This window comes from Tympanuchus pallidicinctus, unplaced genomic scaffold (genome assembly GCF_026119805.1).
Source record: "Tympanuchus pallidicinctus isolate F22 unplaced genomic scaffold, pur_lepc_1.0 scaffold3, whole genome shotgun sequence".
Taxonomy (NCBI): Eukaryota; Metazoa; Chordata; class Aves; order Galliformes; family Phasianidae; genus Tympanuchus; species Tympanuchus pallidicinctus.
Window position 1 is genome coordinate 97,057,323 of NW_026294747.1, and position 12,214 is coordinate 97,069,536.

At 37.4% G+C, this 12,214-nt stretch overlaps 1 protein-coding gene across 3 annotated transcripts in view; it reads left to right on the top strand.

Moving 5' to 3' along the window:
* Positions 1-12,214, top strand: part of RBMS3 (RNA binding motif single stranded interacting protein 3) — a 700,498-nt gene that overhangs the window by 89,727 nt on the left and 598,557 nt on the right. For all 3 annotated transcript variants that reach the window (XM_052695879.1, XM_052695880.1, XM_052695881.1), the window contains one exon: positions 10,957-11,025. In XM_052695879.1, the coding sequence (XP_052551839.1) occupies positions 10,957-11,025 (69 nt within the window). The remainder of the gene's footprint in view (positions 1-10,956; positions 11,026-12,214) is intronic.

Below are 12,214 nucleotides of genomic sequence, written 5' to 3' on the forward strand. Positions count from 1 at the left end.
ATCCACAAAATTACCCATGAAGACTCTGAGAAGATCAATTGTAAGGAAAAGTATCTTTCTAGCTAAATAAGCTCATTTTCCTACTAGTTCAGGAAAGATTCAACAAAAATAAAGATATACACCAAGTATAAACGTCCAGTGAGGACAGCAAAAACATTTTTCTACTCAGTATTTTCCATCATTAGCGAGAGCAAAATATCTCTAAAATGCAAGTGATAGAAGTTCAGGCCTGCAAACTGGTCATTTTTCCAAATGATTGTGTAGGGAAACCTCAGACTCCATAGCTTTGCTAATTAATTATGTCTCTATATTTCAGCATGTGAAATATAGAAGTTTTTAGCATCCTTATAGAGAGTATATAAATGAGCCTGCAGAGTCCAAACAAAATTACATCACTATGTGTCTAGTGATAAGAAGAGATGCTCTTTTATTCGTGTAGTAGAAAATCTTTATCAAGTAGAATAAAGTTGCTACGAGATTGATGTGACACCGCACAGTCCGTTTCACCATGTTTTTAGTTTAGCTTCAAAACACAACCTCATTTTGGTAGTTTTGTTAAGTTTGTCTGAAGAGGGCAGCCTTTCCTAAAGCACTTGGAATTTTCTTAATTTGGCGAGGTTGCTGTGTGCTGAACAAATTGACAAAGAGCATGCTTGCAGTCCTGAGCTTGCCTCTCAGTCTTGATTATGTTATCTTTCAAGTGTCTTTCTACTTGTTGTTTTGAATTGGTTGATAATGTATAATTATATTAAATACTTGACCTATCTGCTAAAATATATTCCAATTTCACCTGTTCTAAATGAATGGAGAACTGCTGTAAAGATTTTCAGAAAGTTTTTTAAACAGAAGTTTTTTGGATATTTCTAAAAATATGGGCGATGCTTATTCATTCTGCAGTCTGGAAATAAGTGCCTTAACTTCTAAGTCTATGTGAATACAGCAGGGAAATATTCTTCCCTTTCTATTGGGAGTTCTCCTTATCTTTCATGCTCCCAATATTGAGCTATTCTACAGTCTTAGGAAAGAAGCATTGCACTGAAAGTAGACAGAGTGATGTTACTTTTATTTTGTGCTTTAATCATAAGGAAACACTAAAAAAAAAATCTTACAGCAAATACATGCATAACAATGTAACTGGGAAAGATGAATGGCTACTCCACATTTAGCAATTAGTCTGATAGATTTAAGGGCTTTTAGAAGAATTTACTGCTGCAGTGTGTCTTGATCGTGGTGCAGGGAGGGCCATCTGAAGAAGCAGGGATGATATATTTTTTTCAGTTATTGCTGCTCTAGCCACTATGTCGCATCTCTCCTGCTGCAGTGACAGGCGTGTCGGAATGCCCGTCTCACCTCGTGATTTACGTTGTATGATGGGCTTGGGAAAGCATGAGCACAGGTGGAACTTGAGGAGCGTGCGCAGGGGCTCAGATGGGAAGGAGAGCCTAAAGACTTGTGCTTCTGGAAGGGGAAGGTTGGTGGAGATGAGGGGTAGGATCTCACAGCTTTTATAGATATGAGCATGCTATTTGCAGGCGAATGTGGTCTGGATTACTAGGCTGTCTATACAACAATCATACCAACACGTTGCTTTGGCCATAACCGTGGTGATGTGGATCCTTTGCAAAACTGTGTTCTCTGTAGAAGTGTTTGCAACAAAATGAAAGTGCTTTCTGTGCCCAAGAACCCAGAAAGTTTGCTATGGTGGCCAATAGGAGTAAACCATGTACTTCACAGTCATAGCAGCTGTCACTGATGGCAGACATTCTATGTTAACTCTGACTGCCATCAAAATGCATTATAAAGTCACCCTTCTTATTTGCCAGCTTCTTAGGTCAGCTGCAGATTATAGAATATCAGTACTGATTTAAATTCAAACGGTACTTTTTGTACTTGGTGTCTTTTTAATCTTTTTAGGAAAATGAGTGCAAAACCAAATTTCTGCACTGTCACTAGAGCCAAAGTAGCAAACAACTGGATTTTCTCCTTCCTCCTGTACTGCAGTTTAATGCAGCCAAGCATTTATGCTACCAAACTCATTGGAATCTAAGGTCACTGAATGACAGAAACCTTGCTCAAGATCTTATTGTTACACAGCTATTTACCTAGTTTTGTATTTCTTGAGTTTATCTTCCCATGTCTCCTGGTTTGAGAACGAACTTTTCCTCCCACCTAATCCCTTACTTGCTCTGAAGTCAAGGTGGTCTGCCTCATCTCATTCCAATCTGAGGTTCTCCCAAGGATTGGACCAGTCTGAAAAGTATGAGTCTGGCTCCTCATCCTACCTATTCTATTACTATGAAGCACAGCAGGAATTTCATTGCCTCCCTATTTAAAAGGTACTCAACTTTTAACACATCACATATGTATTTGAATGCTTTTAATGTGGTGTTGAAGATGTGTCAGATGCCCTTCCTGCAGCCCAAAGGCGCAATAGCATGTGCCTAAATTTTCTAAGAAATTACACCTTAATTGTGTTTATATCACTGTTTTCTCTTGTGGCAGCACTAACAGAAATTGATTGCTTGTTTTTGTTGTTTTGTGAGTAATCTTGGAAGCGAACATCATGGTCTTTGCCAGACACCAATACTCACTGTCTTTCTCTGTTTCATCTGCTTAATAACTACGTATCTGTAAAAGGTATGAAAGATGGGTTTCTGAGGTGCATTTCTTTTCATTACAACAATAATTCCTACCTTTCCAATACATCTGTATTGGAAATATGTTTCTCTTTTCAGTTCTTTGGAATATGTTTGAAATTAGTTTGCAAAATTTTGGGCTAAGCATTTTGCTTATTGCTTCCTGGTCTTAATAATTGAGCTGGAATTGCAAGCATTTTTTCCCTGAACATCTAAGTAACTTTTGAATGCTTTAAAAATTTGATTCTTAAAAGAATGGCTCATTTTCTAGAAAATGGCTTTTTGTCGTTCACTTTTACCTACCTCACCATTAAAGAGATCCTAAGAGTACCTCCTCCACCTTTCTATGGTTGCAGTATTTGCAAGTAGAGGTTGTTTGAAAATAAATAATAAAAATTAAATTTTTAACCTCTCCTGAACCTTCGTGATTCATAACCCTGCCTTCCAGTACTGAAATACATAAGAAATATTCTTATTAGTACATCTGCTGTCTGCCTACTTCTACTTCAATTTCTGCAGTACTGTCTTTTGTGTCATTTTGTCAAAGCTCATCTTTTTTGACTTCACTGTAATATTTAATGTAAGTTTAATTCTGAATTCTTTGAACATTAATAAAAGATGGAAAGACACATCTTCATGAAAGCATTCGTTGTTTTGTATTTCAAGCTGTTATCATATTTTTGACTACTCTGTATTTTATCTCTGAATGTCTCTGTTAGACTTCTTTTTGGCCACTTTGATATTTTCTTTAACACCTCAAGCTTGATATCCTCAAAGATCCTGGGTCACTTTTAATATTTTGTCTGAATTTTTAATGGAACAAATATCTATCAGAATTCATGTTGAAAAAGGACAGCTCTCACTGCAATGACATTCTTTTGGGTTCCTGTTTCAAATCCACGTATAACTGTTAAGCTAATTAACAAACCTATGCAAACTTTTGAAGACAGTCACATCTTTCAGTCTCACAAAACTAATTCTATTCTACTGTCGGCTGTAACCAATACTGTCTTTTTTTAATAGTTTTTTATTTAGTCAGGGAAAAAAAAGGGAGGCTGTGGGACATATATGTTCCTTCAAGTTCCTCTGGTAACGCAGTTTATATTTCATAATGTATTCTTTCAATATGAGTAAACATCCTGATAATATCACTATTGTCAGGCTCCCTCACGGATTGCGTGAAGTTACTGACAGCTGAGAATGTAACATTATTCAACTTAATAAGATATTTTGTGCCTTGTAGGTTTTTTCTTTCTTTTTCTTTTTTTCCCCCCAAAAACAGCTCCTAACTTTTAAAAATAAAATTTCATTTTCATCTTTCTTGTATGTCTGTGATGTACTCTTGTACCTTTTCTGTAGTACTCAGGATAATTTTTGACCTCAAATTATCAAATGTTTCCATATTTTAGTTTTTCTCATCTTTCTCACTCAGCTGAGATGATTTTTCCCTCCTTATCTTTCTGTGTATTCCCAGGTCTTGTGGCTTTCTTACAATTTCTTAATTCTACATTTTATGGGATAAGGATGCCAACTTTATGTTAACTCTATCTGGGAGACTTGAGGGTTGTTCTTCAATCTCTTTGCAGCTTATCTTCAGACTCTCTGGCTTTGGGAGAAAGTGCTGACTACGTAGCTAATCATGGAGTAGAATCCCCAAGGAGATGGAAAGTTCTTTCCCCATATTAAAATTCCTAAGGATGAAGTTGCTGTTTTTCACTTACTGTAACTGTTGTTCAGATTGTTTGTGACTCAGCTAAATGGCACTAATTTCTCAATACAAATGAGAATGAACAAGGAGTTAATGGCTTCAATATTTTTGGCTAGAACTTGACCACCCTTTTCTTCTAATGTAGATCTGATGTGAGGTGTGTAGCACATTCTCTCATACTTTTTTTGCTTTGTGATATTGTCATGGTGTTTGACATATACATATGTGACATACACATGACATACATGAAAGGCTTGTGGACTTTATCCCCATTTAAAGTTGTATTTTGAAATTTCAAATACATTCATTAGTGATTTTAACAGTCATAAAGGAGGTGAATGATCATGAGGCAATTATTTTTTACTGAACACAAAACTCTTGATAGGTAAGTGTAAATAGAATCATAGAATCATAGAACCACAAGGTTGGAAATGACCTGTAAGATCATCTAGTCCAACCGTCTTCTCATTACACTGCTACCACAAACTAAACCATATCTTGCAGCTCCTCATCCAGGCTCCTCTTGAACACTGCCAGAGACGGTGGCTCCACTGCCTCCCTGGGCAGCCATTCCAGTGCCTGACCACTCTCTCTCTGAGAGGAAAAAGTTTTTCCTCATGTCCAACCTACACCTCCTCTGGTACAACTTGTGGGTTGTACCCATTTCCTCGGGTCCTGTGCAGAGAAGAGATTGTGCAGAGAAGACGTTTTCATCCCTGGCTTTTTCCAGATTTTTTTTTTCTTTGAGTGTGCCAAAATATCTATATTAAATTGATGACAAATAGAAAAAAGGAGAATCACAGTTCTGTGACAAGCTCTACATCCTGGTTGAGACCATGTCAAATCACTAAACCTAGAGATAGACGAATTGTATTACTTTTGACAATTGCACCTCAACAGTTATGACTTCTCTATGTTGATAACCAAGAGTAGAGAGTGGATATAAAATGCAAGTGAGTACATTGAGTGCCTGAATTCCTATAAAAATGTCCACTGAATGCTTTTGCTTCATCAAAGTCCAAACCCTCAAGTTCACAGAGATATACTCCTATGGTTGACAGCTCAGTCAATATCTCTCCTGCTCTGCCTTTTCCTGTCATAACATTGATTTCTGTAAGCTAAAGGAAGTAATCCCTGATGACATTGTGCAACAAAGTTAAGCAAATATTTTTCTCCACTGCCCTCTTTTTTTCAGATACAACTTTCAAATGTGTTTCATTTACAAATTATAAACTTTACATCTCACAGATCTGTTGTGTTTTGCATCTTGACCACTGTATCCAGATCAATTGCTTTCCTAGTGCCTTTCCTTGGTATTACACTTTCACTGGAAAAATGTATTTGATGATTCTCCTGCTTCATCTCATTAGCACAAAACAATCATTCCACTTTGATATGTGCTTTTCACTCTGCTGCCAAGCTAGCTGAGGTGTGCGCTGTGCCCTCTTTATGTGGAAAAGAAGGCAATATTGTCATACCACATGCTATCATTCCACTGTTGTCAGCACCTCTACTTTTCATTCTGTGTCCCAGCCCACTGACCAGCATTGTTTGCCAGGGAGCTGAAAAACCTCTGCGTAGCTGTGATGAGGTGATGTTCCTGTTATTAATCTGATTAGCAAGATCTTCCTGTCCTTTGTTTCTGTCAGTAAATCAATAAACAAATATCTTGAATTTCACTGTAGTAAGTGCACTACAAAGCAAGCAGTTTTTAAGGGTGTTTTGAAGTTGTTTTAATTATTATTACTATTGTTTTTTGATGTGAAGAAAGACAAGATAAAAATTAATTCTACATTTCTGGTATTGAAGAAGCCATGGATCTTTGACGTATTTTGTGTTTGTTTATGTTCACAGTGGTGTTAGATATGAATTTCCAGTGGAATATTGGTAGTGGAAAAATAGGATTAGGTTTTGAAGGGAGCAAGGAATTGTGTATTTATGGTACAGAAGTAGAAATAGCTTCATGGGTGACTGGCACATCTCTAATGAGCAAGCTTCAGTAGGGTCTGTCTCCCCATGGAGCCAGGTGTGATAGCAGATCAGAAGCACTTAGAGACTCCTTCCACTGAGCTGACTCCTCTGATCTGCTGAGATGGCATTTGTGAGGAAGGGACTGTGGAGGATTTAGTATCCTTATGTGTGTGGGGTCCTACCCCACAGAGAATCAACAAAGCCTGAGTGTTTGGAGCCAGACCAGGGCAAGGTTTGATTGATTTGTAGGCGTGAAGTCTATGTTATTTCAAGAGATATAGCTGTTTCCAATATCAGACTCTAATTCCACTAAGTACTATTTTTGATCAGATACAATCAGATTGTCACCTTTGTTATTTAACTTGTGTCAGCAATTAATTATTTACCATTTTCTATACTGCATTATTGTGGGAAAAGATCAATAAATAAAAATAGATAAAACACAGTACTTTAAAAACAATCTCTTCCCTCTTAGTTTGCTATGGTTAGCAGCCAAAGGACTTCCTCTGGTATTTGCTTCTGGGGAGTAATAAAGGACAATTCAGTCATTTATAGTATGAGAGGTTAGTACTTTTCATTTTGCTTCTGTTTCTATTCATGTTCTCCCACTATTCATATCTCTCATATTCATACTCCTGCAGTGAAATGACAAATAGACAAATAAGCCCAACATGTCTGTCAGTAAGCAACAGTTGAATATGGGTCCTTTTTAACAAAGCTTACTGATTTCACTGTTCAAAATATATGCGAACCTCCAAACCTCCATGAAAATGCTTATCTAAACAAAGCTTCGCAAACAGCACTTCAGAGTCTTAAAATGTTATAGCTGTGAGAGTTTACTGTTGCTTGGTTCAGGACATACTTTTTTTGAATTTAAGGAAAAGTAAGTAAATTCTATAGCAAAAAAAACAAAAAACAAAAAACAAACAAACAAAAAAAAAAGCATCCAGAAATGGCTATATGGTACAGGGCAAGATATATCCTCAGTTTGATGAACAGCTGGATACTAAAGTCTTTATATAAGCAACATCTCCAGTAAAACTAATGAGCAAATCCACCGCCGAATGCTAGCAGGATGTTAGGCCAGGGTGTTCTGCTATTCTTTCCTAATTTTGAAATTTGGCCTTACAGTCAAACTCTCCTTAACTGGATGAAAAGTACTTATAGACTCCATGTATAATCTTGACTTGCATTGCATGTGGTCATTAATTACCTCAACTTAAGATAGGAATAATAACATTAACGTATGATTTCAGGAGCTTTCCTGTTGAGCCCAGTATTCAAGTAGAAGTTTCTTTCTGGCTTTAGGCTATAGTGTGTACAGTGTTTAGTAGCACAAACCTGAGAAAACAGTTTTCCTGAGAATTGTGTGTAAAGACAGCAGTTTTGCACATCCACTACATCATTTTCTTTTCTTTTATCAGTGCCGCTTCATTGCTATAAAAAGTGCTTTGTTTCTGCTCTCCCTAGGATTTGGGGGGAGCCTGGTGTTTCATCAGCACTCCTGATGCTCAGGCTTGGATCCATCTATGTGCTTGCAGAATGTGTTGCACCTGAAAGGAATCCCCAGCAGATTTTCTTCTTTTGGGCAGACTATTGCCTGAAAGACTACAGTAGCATGCAGCACACCACCTTGTCTTGCTTTTCATTTTTTTTCCCACAACTCTCGGCTCAGATGCCAAAAGCCATATGTCTAAGTAGCATCTTTATTGCTTTCAAAAGTACAGTCTGCTGTCAAAACTAGCTCAGTTTCCTAAAGTTTTCAGCAGAAGCTCATTGGTCTCATAGAGTGACTGGTGGTCACCTGCATCTGTGCAAGTTTACTCCCTTCACAGGTTGGGGGAATTAGGAGAGGAGGTGAGAACATTAGAACAGCTTGGACAAGCAGGTGATTAGAACCATCAACCTAATTAGTTTTTAATAGTTGGGGAGGGGAGTGATTTTTGTACCTATGTGTAACTAAGAGAATGTTTGTGGGGAACAGGAGGGAGCTGGAAAGTGGATGTCTGGCTGTAAAATTAGTTTACCACAGGGACTTCCTGGAAGTCTTGGGAGAGTGGATTGCAGCTTGATTTAGATGTTTCAAATGATGCTGTCAGGGAGCACTACAAGACCAGAGAGCAGGTTTATGAGCAGGAAGTCTTTAAATATTCTACATGTGTTTTCTTTGTTTCTTGAAAGGGAGAGTGGTGAGGAAGGTGGTTTTCCCTGAAGTAAAGGAAGAGGTTTAAGGGGCTAAGTGCAGCTAGGCTCTCCCTGTTAAAGTGCCTTGTGAAAACGTTATGCCTTGAGGTCTCCTTTATAGTATGTGCTGCATGCAGAAGCTATTCATCCAGCAGAGTTTATGCTGTAGCTTCTGATCTTGGCTGCTAGGCATAAATGGCCAAGCTCCTAGAGGTAAGTGGCTAGCTAATCCCTGCTGATTTTAGGGAAGCAGGAGTGTGTGTGTGTGCACATGCTTGGAGTTTGTTCATGTGTATGAATCTGTAATATTTTTTTGTCACTTGTTTCAGAAGTTCTAACACCTGAGACAGCCTGAGGGTATTGTCTAGCCTTAAAGCTTTTCCTATAGTCTGATGAACCTTGGAAAGAAGCGAACAGTGAAATGTTTCCGGAACTTTTCACTACTCTGTTCAAAATAATCTCATATGGATGCTTGGCGGGTGGACGGAGGGGGGAAGGGGGAGAAAGGGGGATGGAACTGCATGTCTTTTTGCTATAACTTAGTTTTTTGTTTGCTTTTTTTTTTTTTTTTTGCAAAGGATAGTGGTGGAGAGTTGGGGAAAGCAAACGTTGGCAGAGAGAGGGAATAAATGCTGAGATCAAATCTTTTATACTACTGTTTTTATAGGTATTCTTAAATGCTTGCATCTTAATCAAATGGGAGGGTAGGGGTTAACATCTGACAACTTCTGTGGCTCTTGTACTTTCTTGTTTGCAAAGGTAGGGAAAAAAAAGAAAAAATCCAATGCCCTTGTCTTTAAGGTATACATCGTTGCCTAGCCTGGAAAGGGTTCTTCTGTTTCTTTGTAACATTATGATACTGTTTCTCTGTGGGATATCTTTCTTGGGGATGTCCTTGAAACTGAAAAATTTCAGCTATCTTGTTACTCAACTTATTATTCATGGATTCACCAATCTTCCTTCTGAAGCAGAAGAAGATAGTTTTCATAAATTCTCATAAAGCTGAAATCAACATTGTGTGCATTTTCTCTTCTGAAGTTTTTATCAAAAGGGATATTCTGTTGCAGGCTATAAGCGCTCATTAAAAATGCTTATCCTTCTAAAGGCGTCCGTTAGAAGCTAAATACACTATACAGTAATGCTAATAATTAAACTTGTAAAATAACTGTTTTCTGATAGACCAATACAAAAGCACAATTACAACAGTGGCTGTTTCTCATTAGCAGGAATGACATGCCAGTTCTAGAATAAGTAATGATGTAAAAACCCTAGTGGTTATAACTGGCATAGAAATGTATTATATCCTTGAGTATTAAAAGCAATATGCTATTTCTTTTCATAGTACAAAAAGTATGCTACCTTGCCATATAAATTTTAAATTGATTATCTTGCTTACTTTTTTAAAGTATAATTTATCCATATGGTTCAAATATGAATGACTCTTATTGTCATATTATCATCTTGTTGACCTAGTGTCCTTATAAGGCAGCATCCCATGTTCAGATAGTCTATATGAGTGCAAATCTTGTGAATAGGTAGCTTATTTTATCAATTTTTTTAAATCACTAAACATGCATGTTACTGAGGGGTGGATTTAGGGGAGCTCTGTGTCATGCTAAGTTCCAACATAAACTAGCAGTAAGTGATGTAGAAGCACACAGTCTAAAAACTGTGGATACATACATTAAAATCACCGTTGGTATTCTGTTAGCTCTCATATTGCATCGATTCTTCTGTGCTGTCAAATGCAGTTCGAAGAGTTGTGTGCATATGATGCACAAAATATGAATATAGAAGTCCCTGGCATGGACTTTTTATTTGTGCTTTCAAAAAGTGCAGGATGAAAGAAATGCAGGGATTAATCACAAAGACTAATTTTCTTATAAGAAAGCTTAGTAAGTAACTAGTATATCTTATAACATATCTTAAAATATCAAAGTTTCACTTCTGTTTGAGGTGGAGGGATCCTGAAAGAACACATTTGCTTCACTTTCTGTGAGATAAAAATAGCTTCCATATAACTTGTATGAAGTATGGAATGAAACATCACTATTGAGTTTGGGGGGAAAAAAAGATGTAACCTCCCAAAGCAAGCAGACAAACCTCTTTAATGATAACTTTCTGAAATCAATTAGAATTTAGAACAAGTTTGCTTATAGCTGAATGAATTACTTGGTTGAAAGGCAGTGCTTTGCAGCCCAGGTTTATAATAGGGTCCGGCATTAAATTTACAGTCTAAGTGACACGCTGAAGTTGAGGTGAAAATTGGGGTACTGAGATTCAAGGCTAAAGGGCATTGCTAACAAATCAAGCAAACTTCTTTCACTTCTGATTTACTGTATCATATGTATAGTTTCTTGAGCTTGTTTTTTTTTACCATGGTATTTTACATGGTAGAAACTGAAGGCCATTGTAAATGTTGGTGAATATTTGAGATATCAATCTTTTATTTTGCAGAGAACTACAGCCAGCAAGACTTCAAGTGCTCCTTCCTACAGCAGATGGTCCAGTTCACAGCCCCATCAGGTAATTTGCCCTTGTCAAAAAGGACATGAAGCTCTGGTTGACGCATGATTCCTTTTAAAATGAATCTACGAGGAGAATTACCTACCTGTGTTTATCTGTGTGTAGGTCATGCTGATCTGAGGTGGTTGCAGGACATTCTATGGCAGACAGATTCAATTGATGCTTACAAAGAGGCTTCCTCTAATGCATTTATGTGGAAAATGGTTTGTGTGAATCATTATGTTTGGATGAGGGGCCCAGAATACATACCTTTGCATTAAATAGATCAGTAGCCTGCTAATATCAAATGCATTTACATGACTCAAGGTCTAGACAAAGAGAGATGGAGAACCTTTGGGGAATCTGATTATAGACTAGGATATGTCTTATATTTTCTCTAGAAAAGATTCAGGAATGGTTATTTCTGGGAAAGAGGGGGAAGATCAGCCCAAAGATCTGAATGTAGGGATTAGATGGCAAACTTTTGAAGTTTATCTTCTGTAGAATGTAGTTTGTGTATGATGAAGTATGATATTTGCATGTGGGGCATCAAAGAATTTTGCATGCAATAAAAGGATTTCTTGTCTGCTAATATTAAATGCACTTGGTTGGCTTGCGACCTACATAAATTAGTAACCAGAACAATGACCTGGAAATTAAATGATGGATCAGGACCCGTTTCCAGAAGATTGTGTTACTGTTAGTGGCCAAAAGGTGGAGGCAAAGAGGCAGCTGTATTGTATCAATGTAGCAAAAGAAGTGTGACAGTCTGAAAGTGGGATTTGTGAGGCGAAGTTTAAGTGCATATTTCTTTGGAAGTCTCTTTTTTTTGAGGCATGTTATCTGGACAGGGAGGCTTAAAGTCTTATGTGTGCATAAAAGAAGATACAATAGTAAAAAGACTGATAGTATTAAACATATTATATCACATTATATAGTTCAAGACAAAAAGAGAACCAGAACAAAGATTTGGGATCTTAATGATGGATTGGGACCTATCCCGCACTCTAGGGAATTTCTCCATGAAGGATTAGATAATAGTTGAGTTCAAAAGTGAGGCTGGAAGGCAGATACAGTAGGTCACCTGAGCAAAAGGGCACGTGTATTTGTATGAAAGTGAAGATTGATTGGTTAAACTTTAGAAAATGGTCATGACAGTGGTTAGTTGCTGGCAGGGAAGGCCAGCCCAAATACCTGTACTGTGGATCAG